We start from the raw sequence: 23,817 nt of genomic DNA on the forward strand, positions 1-23,817 counted from the left end.
GGACATGAACTAGGACTAGGGTTGAGCCTGGATGTGGACATGAACTAGGACTAGGGTATTCAAAAGCGTACGGCCCTAAACAGAGACCGAAAATATGTTGACATGCAGATAATCAGTAACTCTGTGTTATTAAATGTCTTTGTAATTGCATTTTATAATGAGAAATGTGTAACATGGTGAGCTGCGTAAGTATTACTTCACGAAATGAGCAGACCACACTAGGCCCAGTAGCAGTTATGTTCATGGATTTTATTACACGTATAAAAACACATATATCTTTCTACAACAGACAACATGTCTTAAATAACAGATACAAAAAGTAGACAGTATGGGTAAAAGGCAGCGATTGATATATGGTCCTAAAACAGTTATATATCAAACCGAATAGTTATCAGCACAGGAAGTCACTCTTATAGTAATAGACCACAGTCAAGTAAAGTACATGCACAAGAAAATATAGCTTTACACATTCAAGTCTTTTTGTGCAATTTATGCCAATAGCAGCATATCTGGCAGGTCACATTCATTATCTTTTCAGTAGATTGTGCATTTTAATTTCTTCCTCTTCTCAGTCTTATTGTGGTTGTACCTCAACAGCATTTAATCATATCATCATATCAGTTTGTCATGTGATGGTCTGTGCCTGGGGCCGTTTAGTTCTTGATGTTCTGGCGACACAGAGGGCAGGTTCCAAACTCTTGGATCACTCTGGTGGCACACTGGAGACACAGGCACTGGTGGCCACACCGCAGGCTGATACAGGCCTTCTGGCTCATACACACTGCGCAGTCCTCTACACTCTTACAGTCTGCCATCAGAACAGATACGCTCAGTTACATGACCTGTAAGGTCAAGTGGGACTCGGCTCGGCATGGCTTTGAAGTTAGGGTGGTTAGTGGTGTGGTGTCCAAAAGGTTGCTCACTCCTATGTGGCTCCTATGTGGCTCACTCCTATGTGGCTCCTATGTGGCTCACTCCTATGGCTAACATGTACTGTAGCTACAGTATGTCCTTGAAGCAGCATGGCTTATATGTTTCAATAAATGTTTAGCCACACAATAGTACATGTGTGTAAAATGTTAGCCTTAGAAAAATGTTTGGTTTGAAATAGTATTGAACATTATTATTTTAAGAATAGCTAGATGAGTTATTAAGCAATTACATTCACATGAAGGATATTTTTCATTTAAAAGTTCTAAAACAAGATAGAGTTTGTTGTATCATGACGCTTACTTGATGTCTGCTTATTGGCTGGACATGAAAGAGGATATCTGTCATGGCTGTCATCACAAATTTGCTTCACATTCACATATTTGTCTACGTTGAGCGAGGCATGTCTCTGATGAGCAGAACAGGAGGAATGCCGTTGAGGAGCAGGACAGGATTTTCGATTACACCAAAAGTATTTCTTCTCCGAACCTACAAGAGATAACCAGATATGTAGTTAGTCCCTGACAGTTGGACATCAGTAGCCCTTTCCTGCAGTCAATGACCAAAAGCGCCCTCTTTGGCCTCATGGGTGGAATGTTATTCATATTTTTCATAATTTCATAATTAGTAAAGATTATTATTAAAAACCTGATGAAAATCCAGTGTTTAAATACATAACATGTAATTGATCAGATTGGAACCGGGTGTGAAGGAAGACAAGACAAAACCAACGAAAAATGAAAAATGGATCAGTGATGGCTAGAAGGTCGGTGACGTTGACCGCCAAACACCGCCCGAACAAGGAGAGGGACCGACTTCGGCGGAAGTCGTGACAGTGACGTATATATAGCATAATATTGGGATGCAAACTCAAAATGTAACATTTCAACTTTATATCTGACATGGTACGTGTCTTCTTCTTTTAAGCCCATAACCATGTATGTGAGGTGTATACTTTTGTTTCAAAGAAGATTTGTTTAAGACTACCAAGAATCACTCTGTGTGACAATGATTTAGCCCACTGCAGTAAAAAGTTAAACTAATAGATCAAATGAGAAGGACAGACAGACTGTTCATTCATACATGTTCCACTGATTTCTGAACTTACCCAGTAAGAGCACAGAGCAGGTCTGCCCATACACGTCAATCATGGCCCACAGGGGCCAGCTGAGGTCTACTCCCTCCAGCAGTTTGTGTCGTCGGCCGTTGGCATTCCTGAAATACAATGTACCGCCATAGGAGACCCAGAACTCCAGCTCTGAGCCTGCCAGGCAGCACACCTCAGGCACAGGAGCGGCCCAGTGACCAGGGGTGTCTGTGAGGTCTGGGATGGCCAAGGAGGGCAAGTCTCTGGCAATTGGAGGTACAGTGGTGAAGCCTATACGCATGGCTCCACACCAGTTCAGCCCACACCGCTCCACTCGCAGACACACCCTCTCCTGGGGCTGTACCGGGCGGCTGCTGAACACCAGGCCATGTCTGAAGGTGTCCCCAGTCCTGTCTGCCCGTCTATCTCCCTGGCTCAGGCTCACCAAAGCCCCCACCGCCTCCCTATGGAAGGCCAAAGGGCCCAGGCAGCGGGGTCCACAAACGTGTGCTGGCTCAGGCTCTAAAGAAGATTTGAAAAGGGGAAGTAGGGCTAATCATTTGAATGCTACAGTACCTCAGTCAGGGATGAAAAAAATAGCTGTTGTTGACAGACATAATGATTAAAATGATCAAAACAACATAGAAATGAATATCTGAATGTGACTGAGATTGAAACTGCTTTACTGCTTTATGGAATTGATTCTATGCAAGCCAACAAAGTTGATTGCATCGGTATAGGAAAGGCTTTTGTCAAATCATCTTAAATGACAGCAATTCTCATTCACTGATCAATAAAAATACTGAATGTTACTTGCAAAAGAGGAGATGAGATTATATTAGTGTTATTATTATTTTAGTTTTGCTGCCAGCAAGAAAGGCGGTTACACTATGTTGATAGATACATTTTAAGGAAGAGTCTTGTTTACATCACATTCCTGTTTACAGTGCCCTAAACAATTATCTGATTTGTCTTACATTAAATTGTATCTCCCCATTAACCTGTCCTAAACTTGTGTCTCAAATGAAATCATTCATTCACATGAATAATAATTTAGCCCCCTCTCACCCTGGACCAGAGAAGCCTCTGGATAGCAGAGTTCTTGTCACTAGTAAATCTAATTCCTAGTCTCGCCATAATAACACTTTTAAAAAAGAAAACGGATTATATGGCTGGTTGCTAGAAAATCTCTTATTCAATTGTATATCGTAAATGACAGGTTGGTCTTCCTCGAGGATCTGCCATATCCATGGGTATCTGCCATGCATAGTATGTCAGTGTTGTGAATGAAAAGCTTTACTGTTATCTGTGCCTACCAGAATCCCTAGACGTAAATGTGCATGATTCATTGAAGGAAAAATATTGTAACGTTTGTAGATATAAAGATCCACTTTACATAAGACCATTATAATATAAGTGGTTGGTCTACATCTATGAAAATATACTAGAAGTAGACTTTCCTCCTATTACAATTACAACACAGTTGCCATCATTCATCAATGAAGAGACGATCCTTACCAAGGCTTCTGCTGACCATCTTGTACATGTTGCTCTTCGTATCCTCTGTAATGTAATGCATAGCCACATAGTACACCTACAGTAGTTTGAGTAGTTCTGAGGTGGTGGGAGTGTTCACAGGCTTTATACTCCTCTGTCTGCCCACGTGCCTGTAGTTTATACACAAAAGATGTATCATCACAAGGAAAGGAAATGGGAGGGCTAAGGGGCAGGACAGTACTCTGGAAAAGTACCTACATTCTAACAGAAGAGACCATGTTTTCATTTATTTTATCTAACACCATTTTCTGTTTTATCCAACACTTTGAGATCTTTGAAAACAGTAACATTTGTATATTTTTAAAGCATGATAAAACTCAACTGTGGGAAATCAACCAGTAGTTTCACTGTCATTTTACATTACTCAAGTTGTGAATAAACCAGGTTCTTTAAGTAGGTATATATAATGTGAAAATAATTACTGCTAAACCAGAAATTACATTATTCTTTCAACAATAAGGAATTCCCCCATGTTCAATGACTACACATGTAAAGCAGGTAGCTATAGTCTACAATGCAAACAACAGAATGTTGTGTGCCTGGAGAATATTCCACATACAGTACCTGGTTCACATACTGTAGGGGAGAAGAGATGATCAGGAGTTGGAATTTCCATTATTAACAGAGCAATACAATTATATAGGTGACAGGTAAAGAATGTTGTCTTCTTCTGGGGTTGTGTTTATCTATATTGGATCATTTCTTTGTTCAGGTCCTGTGAAAAGTTAAGTTGTGTATAACACTTTTCTTTCTTTTCTTTTTTTAATCCAAGAATTGTAGGTTCCACTTTCTAACCATCGCTATATGCACCACATCATTTTTTCACGGGGAGAGGATAATTTATAACAGTAACAAAAGAGGGTTGGGGTTTTCCATTTCAAACGTCTAAAAAATAACTGCAAAACTCAGTGGAAATTCTACATTTGAACCTTTGCATCAGCTCAAACATCCATGATTGATTCAGTGAGCTGGTAATATGACAAAGTAGTCTCTATTGGGCCAGGGCCATGGCGAGGTATCTCACAGGGGACTTAACATGGTGGCAGTGAGTTGACCACATTACAAAATAGGCTAATGGCATCACTTACCTCTCAACTCTACCTCATTTCAAACGGTTGTTTTTGAGATTATCTTGAAAATGTGCAAATGTAACTCACAAAGCCTATGTCATTCCAACCTGGACTCATGGGTAGATGTAACATAGTAAATCTAAATCTGTCTCCCTCCATTTAGTAGGATATGTTACGTTTATCATGTTATGTATTCATTTGTGAATGTCCATCATACATTTCATATGATATGTTATGAATTGCAATTTGTATGATATCTTATGATTTGCAATTCATACAATATGTTACTAATTTACAATACGTATGATATTTGAGGAATTCCAATTTGTTGTGGCTAACGTTAGCTAGATGGCTAACGTTAGCTAGGCTAGAGGTTCAAAGGTTAAGGTTAGGGGAAGGGTTTTTCTAAAATGCAAAGTGGTTGCAAAGTAACTCAAAAGTAGTAAGTAATTGCGAAGTTGCTAATTAGCTAAAATGCTAAAGTTGTTCATGGTGAGATTCAACACGCAACCTTGGGCTGCTAGACCCCAACCAACCAACAACCTTCTGTCTTATGTAACCATACCAAACATAACATATCATACTAATTTGAGTGTCCCGGGTTTATGTTTACTATGTTACCTCTAGTCTATGAGACCAGGCTGGTCATTCAAAACAAGGCATGTCAACCATTTGTGGTTATAAACCAAACTGCTGGTCACCCACTGCTCAAAATAAAAGGTGAATTTGGCTGCCCTCTGTTGGAGGTTGCGGAATCCGCAGGTTCAGCATCATGTGACAGGATACAGACCATCCCAATTTACATTCCAAAATCATGTCACCACTTTTGGAAAGTTACTGGACATATCGAAAGTAACCAGAAAAAAGTAAGGAGAAAAGTGAGCTAATAGTCACATGTTAGATCTCCCCTCCCCCCACTAAATTGCCTCAGGAAAACTCCAAAGGTCAGGATTACACAAGATTATGCAACACTCTTGGCGTTTCCCGTAGACTGCTATCAATCTGTCCTGGCAAGAGCAAACATTGCGAGTGTAATGAATTTGACTTCTGCTAAATGTGCACATATAGACACAATTATAGAAATCAGAGCAATATGTGTGCATATTACAAATAGACTAGTTCATTAATTATTATTATTATCCTCTAATAATTTTAAAATCAATTCACAGTTTTTTTCCCCCACTGTTTAAAAAAAATGTAACCTTTATTTAACGATTCAAGTCAATTAAGAACAAATTATTATTTACAATGACGGCTTACCAAGAGGCAAATGGAGGACAAAACATACATCAAGGCAAGAGAGACACCACAACACTACATAAAGAGAGACCTAGAACAACACAACAAACAGCAACACAACATAACAACCCAACATGGTAGCAACACAACGTGACAACAAAACCTGACAGCAACACAACATGACAACACAACATGGCAGCAACACAACATCACAACACAACATGGCAGCAACACAACATCACAACACATGCAATGGACTAAAACAGAGGAAATATAAATCTGTGTGCCGAAGCTACTTCTGCCTCAGCACCACAGAGGGCCAGCCATGTCAGGCCATCAACAAGCAACTTGTTCACACTCTACCTTTTCAAAACACTATTAATCTGCTGTTTTCCAATAGTTGGATTTGACCAGGGAGCCAATAGAAAGGCATGAGAGCTGTGAGACCCTGACCAATCCTAAGCAGCATTCTAATATGGCCTATCTTTATCAAGGTGCCACTCCACTTCAAGATACTGCTTATTTATGACCCCCGAGGAGAGAGCAGGGAGGAGATATTTGTCTTGAGGAGCAACTCTGTGAACACTCTTTCTCAGGTGCCACAACACATGATGCTAATTTTGGAATTACCACGTACAGTACAATGGCACAAATCAGGTGAAGGAAGAGAGTGAAGAGGTTTTATGCTGGTACCTGCCCTCTGCTGTCATAACCAGCTAGAGAGACACCTCTGCAGATACCAGTGACCTGGAGTAATCTGGTCCTCAGTTAGGGGACATTGGCATTTGCATCATAGGTCATCATTTGAACATCAAAAGACTGGATTAAGAAATAAGAACACAATCAACAAACCTGTATTCATTCAGCTTGGTGAGAGAAGTGAACTTGAAACTTTGTGGGCCACACTGGGTCTTTTCATGACTGGACCTTGTTAGGTGAGTTGGTGAAATCTGGAGGCGGGACCACTTCCCATGGATCCCAACATACCGGGGTCTTTCCTGTTTAACAACAGCCTGAACCAATTCTCCTCGGATTTAAAGACACCTGTGTGTCAGTTCTCAGTGCCCAACTCCTTCTGCAAGCTCAACCCAGGCCTGAACAGCCAGCTGCAGGCAGCGGACACAGCCCAAGGCATTAGCAACATTCTCAGCCGTTCCATGATGGGCGCTACAGGCACCACCACCCTGCTCTCTGGATACCCCACCATGGGGGGCTTTGGCACTGTGGACCCAGGGGTCTACTACAACTGTGCAGACTATAACCCCTCCCTGGGCAGCTTCACCAAGCCTGGCACTGAGTGCCCCATGAAGGGTCGCAGTGGCAGTTGCTGGGCAGAGAGCGGGTGCGAGTGGAGAGGAGGGAGGCAGCAGTGCACAGACAGTGAGTCTAACTCCACACTGTAGTCAGCTTAACATCACACCACTCACTAACCAACTGCCTGAGGCATGACATTGGCTCTTATCACTCATCCATGATATTCAGAGAATTGTATTATTAGCTAGATTAGTGTCATGTTTTTCTACAAGCTCAAACTAATTAATAAATGTAATTGTGTAAATTACTCTGCCAATTTCTGTTTAATTCAAAAACATCTTAGTTAAAACATTTTAATAAATTAATTTATCTCATTCAAGTTTTTAATTCAAGGTTCTGTTAGTTAAAGGTGTAAATATATTGTTGATAGAGTGCACTGTTGTCTTTGAAATACTCAATATTAGATATTGTAATCTATAATGTTATTTTATGTGCCATTGTTTAAAAACGGATTAATCCACTTGACATACATACAAATATTTTGAACCTGATTGCATGCTATATCCATGTATAATGCTGTGCAAGTCACATAAAACCTTTCAAGATTGATTTTAAAATATCATATATATATATATATGTGTGTGTGAAAAAATGAGGTATTGAGAAATGTATTCTATCTATTATTATATCTGATCATCTTTAAAACAACCATCCTAAAAAATACAGGACATTTGGTTGTATCTATGTCATAAAATGTTTTATTTGTTTATTCATTTGGATTCCTCCAATATAAGAATATTTGACTAACATTTTACAGTTAGGAGATTCATATCTATGTAATTGACCAGATCATCATTATTTACCTCACTATTAATATGAAGTCCCCAAATGACTCAAAACAACAACGAAAAATACTTAACTGTAATATATACTTTATTTCCAGACAGTGGGCATCTAGGAGATATGTCAGGCAGGAAGAAGCACACCAGACCTACATTCAGTGGACATCAGATATTTGCCCTGGAGAAAACCTTTGAGCAGACCAAGTACTTGGCCGGGCCAGAGAGAGCTAGACTGGCCTACTCCCTGGGCATGACAGAGTCACAAGTCAAGGTAAAATAGATCTACATGCATGCACTAACAGTTAAACACTTCATCTGAATTCAAGTTGTAAAAAGTATTACAATGTTGTATAATGTAATGTAAGCTGGTTAAAATAAGAAATCCCACTAAGTAAATAAATGATTTCATCAGGTGTGGTTCCAGAACCGACGTACCAAGTGGAGGAAGAAGAGTGCCTCAGAGCCTAGCTCCACCCAGGCCACACAGGGTGAGCAGGGAGGGGAGATTTCGGAGAACGAGGTGGAGGATGAGGAGTACAACAAGCCTCTGGACCCCGACTCAGACGACGAGAAGATACGACTGCTGCTGCGTAAACACCGCCGGGCTTTCTCTGTACTCCACCTTGGACCACACCACGTCTGACACACTAACACAAGCGCACACACACATCAGATGTGCATGTTGTAGCAAGGGGTATCATGAAACGAATCATTTTGTAGTATAGACCCACAATTTAATATTCAAGCATGTTAAAAGAATACACATTTACAATACAGTAAGTTTAAGGAGAAAAGGGGGTAATGGTTCACTTGAACTGTTGCCTTGACGTACAGTACTGTATAGTGAAAACAGAGAGATGTTACATATGTAATGATTGGTGAAACAGTTAAATTGAGAATTGAACATGTCAATGAGTTTCAATGTGGAAACTGGTTTACTGTTATGTGGGAAACCCATCATGATAATCTGTTATGATGGTTGTATCAAACGTGAAAGGAAATAGTTTCTAATGTATAAAGACACATTATAGTAGACAAACTGTATAGATGATTTGTAGAGCATTGATTATGCCATTCTTTACAGTACCTATTTTATTTGTACAGAACAAACACAAACACTATTTGTTTTATCTAATTCATTTGCTTGTTGTACTCCTAACATTCAATATCCATTTGAATTTGTTCACAGTTAACTGCTGTACAGTAACTATGAACACAGAATACTTATATAATGAACCTTTATTAATTTAACTTGAGAGCCTGGACATGCTGTTTTCATACTGGCGTTGAGGGCACACATAACTCAAAATAAGTCTTAACATTCTATTTCGACTAATGTGTTGGCAAGCTTTCATGACATTTGAGGGTTTCTGCACATCCAAAATAGGTCCCATAAGTATAGTGTAAATAAATGAGGAAATTTGGAATTGTAAAATAAATTGTGAATTATTTATTGAAAACAATGGTAAAATGATTGTGTCATGCCTCGGTTTTTCTGTAATTATTTCCATATAAAAGTCAACAATCCCAAAAACAAACTACTAATAGCACACTGGATCTGACATTAAAACAGGCACTGAAGTCTATATCAGCAATAGAGATTACAAGTGACAATTAAGACAGATCGGCGGTAGGGAGGCACAATCATTGAGTAGAAGAGAGGGGTCAAAGGCCAATCCCACTGTGATCTATATACCAGGGTGCAGTGGCTGAACTGGCTGGAGTGTTCTGTGTAGAAGACCAAGAAATCAGACTCATCAGCAGCTCAGTGCTGTTTGTCATTAGGACAGATGCTAAAGGAGTGTGTGAGAGTGTTCCCTTTACAGACTACAAACTTTTAGAAATATTCCCAGAATAATACATACTGTATCAGATAACTTTCTACCACTGAAAGTTATATACTGTAAACAGAAGAGACAAGGAAGCCAGGAGGAAAGCTGAAGAGCAACACTGATGTCAGTGTTGGCATGTTTGGGAAACGAAAACTCAGCCATAACTGGCATTTCAGGTGCATTCAGTTCTGTCTGTAAACATGGGAGAGAAGCCATTCTTTAAGAACTTAATCTGAAATCACATGGAAATGTTTGTGTCATGCGGGTCATGCCATTACTGGTGTAACAGAAAGAGATAGAGAAAGACAAATAGAGATCATAGTTACCTACCCAAAGAAAAACACTTGCATGACCCTGCGAGAGGTGCAAGTAGAATGCCAGCTGAGAAGAATCAAGCTAGCAGCAATAACATTGACATTGGTTTTACAAGGTACCCACTGGGCGCAGAAGTTAATTCAACATATATTACACGTTGGTTTAACATAATTTCACTGAAATGACGTAGAAACAGAGTTGATTCAACCAGTGTGTCCAGTGAGTAGAATCTCATTAAGGGAGAATAATACAGTAATGTAATTGCAGTGGTCAACATTTATTTACAAAACTGGAAGCATTACATGAATGTAGTGTTTTTTTTGTGTTTGACCAGAAAATTTGACAAACGGCATTAGTCCACTCCATCTAACAATACTACTGGCCTCATGTTGAACTCTAAACCAAGAGCAATCCCTGAAGGGCAATACAATATGTTGACAATACCATGAATCAACTAGTATAAGTATATTATTGAGTGGGCCTTGCACTTTCCACGCAGACCCATACATTATTGATTGTAAACTAATTAAGGACATTTGACAGGGTCCAGATTACAAGGATAATCTATCTATACATTTGAACTAATGAATCCTTGTCATATCAGTCTATAATTACTTCACAGCAGATTGAGTGTCAGTCAATCACCACATACTACAGAGGAAGATTGATTACAAATTATGCATTTTCTACCTTAAAATAAGAGTACAACATTTGAATAACTTCATTAATAGGCATTGATCATTTAAGTGCATTCTGAATATTTGATACAACTATTAATCACTAAGAAATCCATGATTATATTTTAAAAGTCTTTGAAAAAAATCCTTATTAAAGCAAAATGATGCAAACTAGCCATCCATTTCATACAAAACAGAACATGGACAATGAACAAAGATCTGAAGAGGTTGCTACAGCACAAATAAACATAAAACATAGAAAGAGAGATATACTCAATAAAATAAATACAACCAAAAAAATGCGTAGGTGTCAAGCTTCAAATTGTTTGAACCTTGCGTGTGTGTGAACATGTGCATGGATGTGCATGTGTGTGTGTATGTGTGACTGTGGTATCAAACATCCATTCCAGACACATCCACATTCAAATTAAAGAGTGAGATGGTAAACAAGTTATTGTTTGGTAAAACAATCAAACTGATCACAGTAACTGAAACAGTCCAGAAGATGCTGCTTGTAAAACAATGGATACATTATTAAAAACAGAATAACATTGCGTCAACTCCCCTGAACAAGAGAAAGCTCTATTAGCACACTCTTCAATTCTCTAAAAACAAATGAAAACATATTTATGAATCTCTTAGGAGATACTTTAAAGGACCCAGTCATAGTTTGTGGAATAAAGCACTTCGTGGTAACAAGAATGTAGCTACATCCAACCCGGAAGCCAGCTGCACCAATGTGTAGCAGGGTGCACCTGGCAACCTTGGTTAGCGCGCACTGCGCCCAGCCCGCCACAGGAGTCGCTGGTGCGCGATGAGACAAGGACATCCCTACCCGCCAAGCCCTCCCTAACCCGGATGACGCTAGGCCAATTGTGCGTCGCCCCACGGACCTCCCGGTCGCGGCCGGTTACGACAGAGCCTGGGCGCGAACCCAGAGTCTCTGATGGCACAGCTAGCGCTGCAGTACAGCGCCCTTAACCACTGCGCCACCCGGGAGGCTGGAGGTGTATACTTTATCATCCGGGTTAGGGAGGGCGTGGCCGGTAGGGATGTCCTTGTCACATCGCGCACCAGCGACTCCTATGGGGGCCGGGCGCAGTGCACGCTAACCAAGGTTGCCAGGTACACGGTGTTTCCTCCGACACATTGGTGCGGCTGGCTACACAGTTAAACAGAGAGGCTGCTGTCTACATTGGCACCCAAACACTGGCCACTTTAATGGATCACTAGTCACTTTAAGCAATGCCACTTTAAATAATGCCACTTTAATAATGTTTACATATCTTACAATAATCATGTCACATGTATATACTGTATTTTCTACTCTTTTGCTGATGTGTTAGAGGAATTTAATTCCTATATGTTCATTAACCAATTCAATTATAACAAAGCAAAATACTTTGTCAGTTTCTAAGAATTTGTAAGGTTCTTATTTGCATAAAATAGACAAAGATCAGTCTCAAAATCAATCAAAAGCCTTTATTCCCGAGAGCTCTACTTAAAATACCATGTACATTAGTTTATATATCACACACAACGTCATAGCGTCTTAAATGCCCCTCCTCTCTGACAAGGACAAAGCTGCTTCAAAAGTCCATTCCAACCCACTAATGCACATACATTACACACTATATCTGTATTATCTCCTGAAGTCTCACCACACTTCATTACCACTTAGCTGACAGTTCCAGTCCCCCCCAGATACGGAAAACCTGGAGGGGCTCTCGCTGCCCTATTTTATCTCCACAGGGTTATAGCTGGGTCAGTTCAAACATAGGTTAATAATTCTCTTTGCTTACTTTCGGTACACACACATTCCTTCTTCCACAATGGTTATCATTTCTAATTAGCCCTTGTCCATGCTACATAACCTCTAATCCTAATGGTTAAGTTTCTGGGTAGAATTATTTAGTCATCTTAAACCTTGATAAAATATCTTAACACTATGTCCCTCGGCCATCGCTCATCCATATACGTACTTATTTGTACATATTCTCATTCACCCCTTTAGATGTGTGTATTAGGTAGTTGGGGAATTGTTAGACTACTTGTTAGATATTACTGCACTGCCAGAACTAGAAGCACAAGCATTTCACTACCCTTGCATTAACATCTGCGAACCATGTGTATGTGATGTCACGAACCGGCTCAAAGCCTGTAACAAAAGGGAGACAACGTGGAGATAAGGAGTAAAAAAAATATATATTTATTAACTAAAGCAACTAAGGAAAATATACAATGGTGTGTGTAATCAGTAAGTGTAAGTGAGTGTTTTGCATGCATGAATGTGATAATGCAGGGTTTTGAAAGGTGCTAAGGCAAACAACCAAAAACCACCAAGAAGCACAACAAAAACTATCAAAGTGTCTGCATGGAGAGAGTCTCCTCCATGAATTTGGAAGTGGTCTATTTATCCTGGGACACACCGGGCCCAGATGTTTCCCATGTAGCTGACGACCCTCCCAACTCCGCCCACCAGCATCCTAATAAGGAAACAAAAGAGAATACGGCAGACAGAGTGGGAGGGTCGTCACATTCCCCCCCATAAAACCGGGAACCTACAAGGACCCCCGGAACAAAATACCACACTCTGAGTTCCAAATTGACACAGCCTCTGCGCCACAAATTGATGAGGGGTTACGTGTTCACACTTACAATTTGCCCAGCCAACCTCCTCCACAGACCTCAGCCACCTTCGCACAGGAAGCAACATTTAAGAGGAAAGAAAACAAGACCAGGAGGGAGCAGACAGGACAGAGAGAACATGACAATACAAACAATGGTCAGTAACGTAAACATTTAGGAACAGGGCGCACGAGAGCGCATCAGCAATCACGTTTTCAGTCCCCCGGATGTGCCGCACATCGAGATGGAATGATTGTAAAAATAAAACACCATCGCATTATCCTCTGGTTTGGACACATCATGGACGTCAAAAAAGTGAGGGGTTATGGTCGATGTAGACCACAATAGGTACTACCCCCGACCCGACATACACTTCGAAGTGTTGTAGCGCCCAAATGAGTGCTAGCGCTTCCTTTCAATAACTGAATAGTTCAACTGATAATCGTTAAACTTTTTGGAAAAGAAACTAACAGGCCTCTCAACCCCAGACGCATCTGCTTGCAGCAAAACTACACCTGCCCCCACATGGCTAGCATCCACCTGCAAGGTAAATGACAAATCCATGCAAGGAGCAGCCAGCACCGAAGTTGAGGTAAGCAACCTCTTTGAATCTTCAAAAGCGTGTTGACAACGAGTAGACCAAATGTAAACAGTCTTAGCTTTCAGCATATCTGTCAAGGGAGCGACCACAGTAGAGAAGTTACTACAAAAACTACGGTAATAACCAATCATGCCCAAGAAACGCATCAGTTCCTTTTTAGTAGTTGGTGGTGGAAAAGCATCAATAGCCACCACTTTAGCCCGAACAGGACACACTTCCCCCTGCCCAACCACTTTTCCAAGGTATGTAACGGTCGCCTAATCAAACTCACATTTAGCCAGATTGATTGTGAGGCGACCCGCAGCCAGACGTTCGAACAAGGCTTGAATACGGGACAGATGTTCTTCCCAAGTATCTGCATATATCACTACATCGTCCAGATAAACAGCGCACCCGGTCAGACCAGCGACAACCCTGTTCATAAGTCGCTGAAAAGTGGCAGGTGCATTACGCAGACCGAAACTCATAACCAAATACGAGTACAGACCAAAGGGTGTAATAAAGGCAGAGATTTCACGTGCCCTAGTCCTCAGAGGCACCTGCCAATAGCCTTTTAACAGGTCAAATTTGCTCACAAACTTAGCTGCACCGACTTGATCAACACAGTCCTCCATCCGAGGAAGAGGAAATTAATCTGGCTTTATGACATGGTTTACCTTACCGTAGTCTGTACAAAAATCGGTTTGTTCCATCCGGTTTACTGACCAAGATACAGGGAGAAGCCCAACTGGAGAAAGGAGGCTCTGCTATCTTACTCTCCAGCATGTACTTGACCTCAGCATCCAGACAACGTAGTTTCTCTGAAGAAACTCTATAGAACCGCTGACAAATGGGATCAGCATCTCCATTGTCAATATCATGTTCTATTAAGTTTGTACGTGTAGGTGTATCAGAAAACAAACCTGGAAATCTCTGAATCAGACCAATCATCTCTTTCCGCCCGCCCATCAACAGGTAGGTGAGTGAGAAGACTGTTTCTGAATTTTTCAATCTACCCTGCAATATACAATGGTGTGTGTAATCAGTAGTGTAAGTGAGTGTTTTGCATGCATGAATGAATGTGATAATGCAGGGTTTTGAAAGGTGCTAAGGCAAACAACCAAAAACCACCAAGAAACACAACAAAAACTATCAAAGTGTCTGCATGGAGAGAGTCTCCTCCATGAATGGGGAAGTGGTGTATTTATCCTGGGAGACACCGGGCTCAGGTGTTTCCCATGTAGCTGACGACCCTCCCAACTCCGCCCACCAGCATCCTAATAAGGAAACAACAAAGAGAGAATATGGCAGACAGAGTGGGAGGGTCGTCACAGTGACCAAGAAAATTTGATTTGATAAAAGTGTATTATACTACTGCTCTATTCTGACAAACATGCTGACAGTGCATTGAAATACTGTAGCAGCTTTTGTTTATTGTGTTTGTGATTGTTTGATTTTAGCATGCTTATATTGATAGTAAACAGTTAACACTACTAAAACACAAATGAAAAGCATGCATGCACATTCCATTCAGGAATGTCAGAAGGAATGAAGGTCAATAATCAATCGTAAACCTTTGACATTTGAAACCAGTTTCACTAGCTGAGTCCATGGTATTTACTTGGCAGAGTGCCAGTGTGTGTGTGTCCTCCCATGTCTCCTTCCTCCCATTGGGAGAGAGTTGGTTCCTCCCGCAGGGGAGCTGTATGGGGGGGAAAAGTTAGGATGATTCTAGGGGCCTGTGACTGACATGGACCCTAAAAGATTATTAGAACATTAGGTAAAAAATGTTAAATATTAAATTATTAAACAATCATCATTAATATTATGTGTTATTTACAATGTACTAATAAAACTAACGGGTTCTTTTTCTTTTCATGTTTTTGGCAAAAAGTAAACATTCAGAAAGCCTCTGTATGCCAGGCCCAACAGATGCAGCTTCAGGGTCAGCAGCCATGTCTCCCCGTCCCCATACCCCTAAACCAGCCCTGTCTCCCCGTCCCCATACCCCTAAACCATCCCTACTCCCAACTGAAGAAGGAGCAGACCTGCTAACATGCACACATTTTGTGTACCAACTACGCAATTCTCTGTACATGTAAGAAGGTACGAGATTTTAGTTAAAAGTACGCAGAAATTAATAGGGCCCGATTATTATTAGTATTTTTCTTACTCTAAAGTTTCTTTCTCTAAAGTGCCAGCAGTTCACTCGCATTTGCTAATGAAAGAAATTAAATGCAAATACGAAAAATAACTGGTCGCATTTCTGCGAGTGTGATATACATTTCATTCTGCGTCCCATTAGTTGTTTTTCCCACGTTACTTTACGAGGATCACGCAAACTGATATACTGTAACTGTAATTATGATCCACGTCACAAAAAAACATTACAAAAGTATAATCGAAAATAAATATAAACATATTGGCACTAAATGGAGTCGAGAGTTTAGAAGACTGCGCGATGAAGAATGCATGAGTGTCCAGTATTAGCTATAGAGGCAATGCTTCCCAAATGCCTTTGCACTAGATTCGAGATTTTCTAAATTTCTCAAATCTTAAATGATGTATGCGCTGCAAAGAAATGCAATAGGCACCTTTACATAGGCTGAAACACCGGACTCTTCTAGCGAACAGAGTTCAGATTCCCTTTGCCGTAGCCTACTTAAGCTTTGTGTAGCCAGTTTGCGAAATGATTTTGCTTTTAGTGTTGATTATGAACCGTGTCTGGCCCTGTTTGGGAGGTGACAAACATTCCTACACTATAGGCTAAACTTGGGGACATGTGCTAAGAAAAACATTATATATAATTATCTCCATTCTACACTGTACATGTAATGGAATTGATTTGGTACAATTCTATAATTGCGATCAGACTTACAAACAGCGCTCGGTCGAGCGTGCGGAGGAAAGAAAATCCCAATTTGGTGTATGCTATGCGTGAGAGTTGAATCTCCAATTTGGCGCCCGTGTCTGGTACTCTAAACAGTTGGACTGGATTGGTAGGTCTGAAGGGGGTGAGCAGCATTGTGTTTTAATGACATGTTCATTGGCATAATTGCAATGCATTGAGGACAGGAATGTGATTCTTCAGTCAGAATTTGTTTTCACTTGACACAGAGGCTGCCAATTTCAGAGCCTTAAAGGAAGAGATGCAGGCTCTTAGAGTTGGATGGGAGTCTCTCCTGATTGAGACAACACTGATTGCTACGCAAATGTCTGTTGCACCTCGATTTAGCAAGGAACAAAGCCGCCAGAGGAAAAGGAAGATATTACATGATGAGACCTCTCAAGAGGAGACAGCTCAGGACAGTGCAGCTATGCTATTTCGGACCACAGTGTGTTTTACTGCTATGGACAACATCATAAGTAACTTGGCCACTAGGTTCCACACCGCTGCTGTTCTGAAAGTTGGGCAGATTAGTGAGGATAAAGTCCCTTCTGTGTGCCAACCACTGATCATGAAGTATTCCAGAGATCTTACACCTGAGTTTCAAAGTGAAGTAAGACACCAGAACACTGTATATGCTGCCACTTTCCCCCCTATCTTGTCCCCTCTTGGTCTCCTGAATGCAATTTGTAAGATGAAACTGCAAAGCATTTTTGGAGAAGTGTTCATTGCTTTACGTATATTTTGCACACTGCCTATGACTTTGCTGGTGGCGAGAAAGCTTTCAGTAAGCTAAAACTGATTTATAAAACACTGTTTGAGGCCCACTATGTTTGTTTTTTAACATTTATTTAACTAGGCAAGTCAGTTAAATGTAAATGTACTTAAGAACAAATTCTTATTTACAATGACGGCCAAGGAACAGGGGCAGAACGACAGATTTTGACCTTGTCAGCTCAGGGACAGGCTTTGCAGTCTTGCCATGCTGTCCATTGAAAGACAGTTAGCTAGAAAGCTGGACTTCAAAAACTTGATCAGTGACTTTGCTAGCAAGAAGGCTCAGAGCTGGGCTCTTGGTGAGTAAGGCTGAGCAAGGGCCATTGATAACTGCTAAATGGTATTGCTATGGATATTGGATCACTACACATGATGCCCACAGGCTTTGAACAAGATATATCTCAAAGTAATGGCTGGATTACCATAACATTTGTTATGCACAATCAAGACCCCAAGTGCAAGAAACCTATTGATTTGGTGAACACTTAACCTTTCCTCTAGTGCCACCATCAGGCCTTTTCATTTCCATTTTGTTTTCCATTTTCCATTTCCACTTTTACACCTGCTTATTTTCTAGTTGGTATGTAACTTAGTTAAAAAATCTGCTGCTGATTTTATTATTTTGTTTGTTATATCATTCTATAGATGATAATGTTAATTTATGTTAATTAAAGAGGTTAATGTATATTTAAGATATATTTATTTTAAGTTATTCATAAATGTTCAGATACTTTTTCATTCAAGAATTTTACCATTAAAATTATATTTTGACTGTAAAATATGGCCTTTGGCACATTTCTTATAGAGGGCAGAATGTTGTTATATTTTCACAGCTCACTGTCAGTAAATATCGTACAGTAAATATTGGACTACAAGAGAGTTGCAAGCCTGCAAAGGTAGTTATTTTGAATGTGTCGATTGGGTTCTGGAGGTGTGTGGTTAAAGCAATTGTGCAGGGTTGTTGTGGCCTGTGGTGGAGGGGCCCAATGATTTTTGGGGCTCTCCTCATGTTAGTGTGCATGTGTGTGTGTAAGTAAGGGGCATGGTATAAAATGAATGCCTTTGTATATGAACTGGATAGCTCTCGTGAATAAAAATAGATTTGACCTTTGTAAGCTGGGAATTCTGTCTGTTTCATTTAAACCAGAACTTCACAAACTCTGGGTTGCTGACCGATTAGATTAATTGAAATGTATGAACATTGATAACAAAATTCCACATCAATTTAGTCCTTCGAGCCGGATTCCAATATCTGTCCCAAGGTAGCACGCCGAAAACCGTGCACGGGCGGGTCGTTGACCTGTAAATTAAAGACCTGTCCCCTGAAATTGGGGTTCAATAACAGGCCGTACATATTTAACCTCTAGTGACTCCCCATCCCTCATGCGGGAGCGTAATCATCGACTGACACTAATTAGCATAACGCAACGGACATAAATATTCCTAGAAAATATTCCTATTCATGAAAATCACAAGTGAAATATATTGAGACACAGCTTATCCTTTTGTTAATCACCCTGTCATCTCAGATGTTCAAAATATGCTTTACAGCCAAAGCTAGACAAGCATTTGTGTAAGTTTATCGATAGCCTAGCATAGCATTTTGTCCAGCTAGCAGCAGGTAACTTGGTCACGGAAATCAGAAAAGCAATCCAATTAAATCGTTTACCTTTGATGAGCTTTGGATGTTTTCACTCACGAGACTCCCAGTTAGATAGCCAATGTTCCTTTTTTCCCTAAATATTATTTTTGTATGCGAAATAGCTCCGTTTGTTCTTCACGTTTGGCTGAGAAATCGCCTGGAAATTGCAGTCACGAAAACGCAGAAAAATATTCCAAATTAGCTCCATAATATTGACAGAAACATGGCAAACGTTGTTTATAATCAATCTTCTAGGTGTTTTTCAAATATCTATTCGATAATATATCCACCTGGACAATTGGTTTTTCAGTAGGACCGATTGGAATAATGGCTACCTCTGTATTTTACGCGAGAATCACTCTGGGAGCCATCAGGTGACCAGTTGCGCAATGTAACCGCTTACGGGTATTCTTCAACATAAATGCGTAAAAATACGTCACAATGCTGTCGACACCTTGGCGAATACGGAGAAAAAGTAATCTGGTTGATAGCCCATTCACTGCTCAATAGGGACGCATTGGAACGCAGAGCTTTCAAAAGATGAGTCACTTCCGGATTGGATTTTTCTCAGGCTTTCGCCTGCAATATCATATCTGTTATACTCACAGACAATATTTGTATAGTTTTGGAAACTTTAGAGTGTTTTCTATCCTAAGCTGTCAATTATATGATTATTCTAGCATCTTGTCCTGACAAAATATCCCGTTTACTACGGGAATGTTATTTTTCCAAAAATGAAAATGCTGCCCCCTAGTCACAAAAGGCTAAGGTCGACAGAGACGGTGACGGAATCTAACTAAAATTGCTTTTCCCAGCCTACAAGACGGAAGTCAGTAAATCTTTCTTCACGAATTTGGGGAATTGACATTCGGGCTACATTTAGAGAAATAATTTTAATGATTCTTGTGTGGTTTGGACATTGATCTTTAGAATCCGATGGGCATTCTAATCTGGCGACCTGTCTTTAGAATTTTGTGTAGAGAACCCTTATATAAGTAGAATTCTATGCAATTGGAAGACAGGAATTGGATGTAGAGCCACCTAGGAAGGAAGGAAGAAGTCCCTAGTGACTCGTCTGAAATTAAACGGGGTATCTGCAGTACCAATGTAAACTAGCTAATATTGAGATCTAAGCGTAACCTGATCAAGAGTATATTAGTGAGTCCGTAATGACACAAGGTATCTGTGGCCACTACCAATGCTATCTGTGGCCACTACCTATGTAAACTAACGGAAAGGAGGTATATACGTAGATTGTGAGAATATAGTAATTGGATAACGGTAGAAAGCACACACATAGATTAATAGCACATACACAGAGATCGTGAGAAGAAGCAGAATAACAAGGTAATTGAATAAAATGGGTGGTAAATCCTCAAAGCAGGTCTCGGAATTAACCGGGGATGAGAGATAAATCTAATGCCCAAAATGGAGAAAGTAGTACATTTGAGAGACGTCTAGATGTGGAAGAATTTGAATTAATGATAAAGAAGATACACAAGACATGTGCAGATAGTCAAGGGAAACAGCAGGTCGAGGGTTAGGTACCTGGCTGTCTGTAACCCGGAAAATAAGGTAAGAAGGCAAGTTTGAGAAAGTATGACAAAAGTCAAGAGAGGAAAGGAAAAGAGAGAGAGTAATGAGAATTATCACAGAAGAAATGCCTGGACTTTTAAATTAGGACTATTTTCTTGGAATTGTCTCGGTAGTAAGTGACTGATTTTACGACTACAGACAATTATAAATAGGGTTATTTGTGAGGAGTCTTCATCATTTCAATAGCTTTGGTGGTTAAGAGGTATAATTCTCACCTATCACGCGGGAGACACGGGTTTGTTTCCCGGCCAATGCACTGACTAAAATCTGGTTTTCTGATTGTAATTCAACTATTGGTATGTTTTGACTGGAAAGATACGGTTGTTAGTGTCAGTTTAAGGGATAAATTTAACTTTTTAATAGATTGTTTGGTTAAATTGAAAGACTAATGAATTCTAAATAATAGCGAGGCGATTTCGATGCAATACGTTGTCTGTGGCCTAAATTATCTGCTGGAATAACCTATTGAGAATGGAGTCCTATTTAAATGACTGAATCATAGAAAAGACAGATACCTAAATCTAATGAATTCTAAATAATAGCGGAGAGATAATGGCGATAGAGTTGTGCCCACCAAAATATTTTTTATTCTTATGGATTGACTGATGTATGTTATAAATTTAGGGAATTATATGGTACTTTTAAGTTTTTGCCTACTGGGAAGAATAGTTGAGTTGGTTTATATTTGGCTGTAAGGGATTCAGGTCTGAATAGTTAAAACTTTTACAATTTGTGATAGTTTCTGATTATTGTTTTTTGGTTTAGGTAATACCAGTGAATTTGAGCAGGAAGTTAATGTATTCTAACATTATAATCTGTTTCCATTAAGTGGAACAAAAGCAGATTGACTGAAGGTGCTTTTCTTTAAGGGAACTATACAGTCACCTCTCATGGCGGACCTTGTGGATCTGTTGCCATAAGGTTTGGGTTTTCTGTTTAACAAAACTAATGATTGGAGGGGGTACAATGTAATTATCATTATTATTAGGTTTAGTTTGTAGTCAACGTTTGGGTTTCTGAATCGGTGTAGTATAATGAAATGCTGACCAAGTGGTTGTGTTTTTTTCTGGGAAAAGGAATGCTTCATTGTCTCTCTTTGGAATGTTTTCTGGGGCTGTAATCTTGAAGGGAGCGAGTGAGAGAGAGGCATATTTCTACCAAATTGAAAAGGCCTGGAAATATTTTGTTTGTTTTTAACCTAGGGGTTGCCTTTGGGTTTGAGGAGATTTCCATTTTTTCCTAGAGCCACGATATCTTAAAGGGGCCCACACACACATGGAATTTTAGAAGTATTATTTTCTGAGGTTTAATTACACACGTGAATTCATTTGATAAAGGAATGTCCTGGGAACCTGGGATACAACATGTAGAAAATGTTTTGACGGTTTTTCTTTAATTTGTCTAATATAGTAAGAAACACTTCTTTGAAAGGGTGGTATGACTTTTGACCACTATCATCGCTTTCCTTTGTGGTCTGATCAGCTTCATGGGAGGGCCATTTAAGGTACTTTGTAAAACTGATTTTAAGGTAATTTGTGTAAATGGTAATTATGATGGAGTTTATAGTTATTTGACATATTTGTAATTTGAACCAATGAGAAGAAAGATAGGCCATAACCTTTGATTAAGGGTAGACTTCCTTAAGTCTCTCTTCCTATGGCCATAAGGGTACAATAATTTTTCTTTGTGGAGGGTTTAAGAGTAGTGATTTTGAGCTGATTATGTCATTTGAAACTTTGTTTTATCTTTTGACCACTAGTAGTATTTTTTATACAATACTCATGGAGAATTGTGGGTTAGAAATGGGGCGAAGGTGGGTTTATAAAAAAATGTCATAAGGTTATTTTTAAACTCCCACTATTTTGGCTTAAGTAATGTTTATTAATCTTGCAAAGTTTTATGTTCCCTTAGGTAATCAGCTGTTGTTGTATGCAGTGTAAGAAATTTAACACAACAAGGCTGTGAAATTGATATAATAGTATTATTATATTTTGTTGTTGAACAAGGTTATAAAGTTAGCAAGAATAAAGTTAATAATGGTAGACTTATGTTAAGTATTTAGGGCATATTCTGAGCCAACAGGATAGGGACATATAACATCTGTGGTTATCCAGGATCATTGAGAGTATCGAGATAACCTTAAACAAACTATGTAATAATCTTAGAGATTACTACCATAGACATGTTGATTTTTCAAAAAAATCCATGAGTGCAGACAGGGAGACAGTGAGACATTTAGTCAATATTTGGAAACAACCTATATTTGATACTGACAGTTATAAGAAAGAACGACAGACAGATAGTAGAAAAGGCAGACTCCTCCGCCCTATGCTGAGCCCTAAGGTGACCTTGATGGTTTGGGAGTATTAGGAGGGGGGACCAGGAAGTGAGCAAGATAGAGAGAGAGCAGGAGACCTGGAGCATTACGAAGGTTAGAGTCTCATAATAAGCTAGGATTGAGAGAAGATAGAAGTGACACCGAATAGTTAGATGACGATGAGAAGATACCCCAATTCCCACTCATAACCTTACCCAACCCCAGAGCTGGGGACGGGAGCATAACCAGACACAATAGAAGTCTATAGGACATGGACACAGAGGGATGTAGCAAGGGCATTAGAAGGACTCGCATATCCTAAGGCAGGAATAGAGGGATTCAGAAGAGATTTGGTACAAGGATAAGTTGCCCATTTGACCTAAGTCACTGTTCAGATACGCTGCTGTTTTGATACATGGGCAGAGCAATGTATCAACCGGAGGGATGGTAGAGGTAATTAGACAACACTTTGTAGCATACAGAATAACTTTTTTTTTTTAATAGTTCACGTTGTGTTATATGCGCACAGAGTAATCACCAAGGCAAAGTGAGGTCACCACAGGGTGAATACCCTTCTGCTAAGTATC

The 23,817-nt window shown here is 39.9% G+C and overlaps 2 protein-coding genes across 2 annotated transcripts; one reads left to right on the forward strand and one right to left on the reverse strand.

Moving 5' to 3' along the window:
• Nucleotides 1-234: 234 nt before the first annotated feature.
• Nucleotides 235-3,620, reverse strand: LOC115111039 (E3 ubiquitin-protein ligase NEURL3-like). Its single transcript, XM_029636923.2, has 4 exons — nucleotides 3,536-3,620; nucleotides 2,039-2,539; nucleotides 1,234-1,419; nucleotides 235-808 (listed from the first exon to the last, which is right to left on the reverse strand). The coding sequence occupies exons 1-4, from the start codon at nucleotides 3,594-3,596 to the stop codon at nucleotides 654-656; spliced, it is 903 nt and encodes a 300-aa protein (XP_029492783.1). The 5' UTR covers nucleotides 3,597-3,620; the 3' UTR covers nucleotides 235-653.
• Nucleotides 3,621-6,832: 3,212 nt separating this feature from the next.
• Nucleotides 6,833-8,763, forward strand: LOC115111040 (homeobox protein Nkx-6.3-like). Its single transcript, XM_065011262.1, has 3 exons — nucleotides 6,833-7,263; nucleotides 8,081-8,250; nucleotides 8,392-8,763. The coding sequence occupies exons 1-3, from the start codon at nucleotides 6,855-6,857 to the stop codon at nucleotides 8,620-8,622; spliced, it is 810 nt and encodes a 269-aa protein (XP_064867334.1). The 5' UTR covers nucleotides 6,833-6,854; the 3' UTR covers nucleotides 8,623-8,763.
• Nucleotides 8,764-23,817: the final 15,054 nt, after the last annotated feature.

The sequence above is a fragment of the Oncorhynchus nerka genome, linkage group LG27 (assembly GCF_034236695.1).
Source record: "Oncorhynchus nerka isolate Pitt River linkage group LG27, Oner_Uvic_2.0, whole genome shotgun sequence".
Classification (NCBI taxonomy): Eukaryota; Metazoa; Chordata; class Actinopteri; order Salmoniformes; family Salmonidae; genus Oncorhynchus; species Oncorhynchus nerka.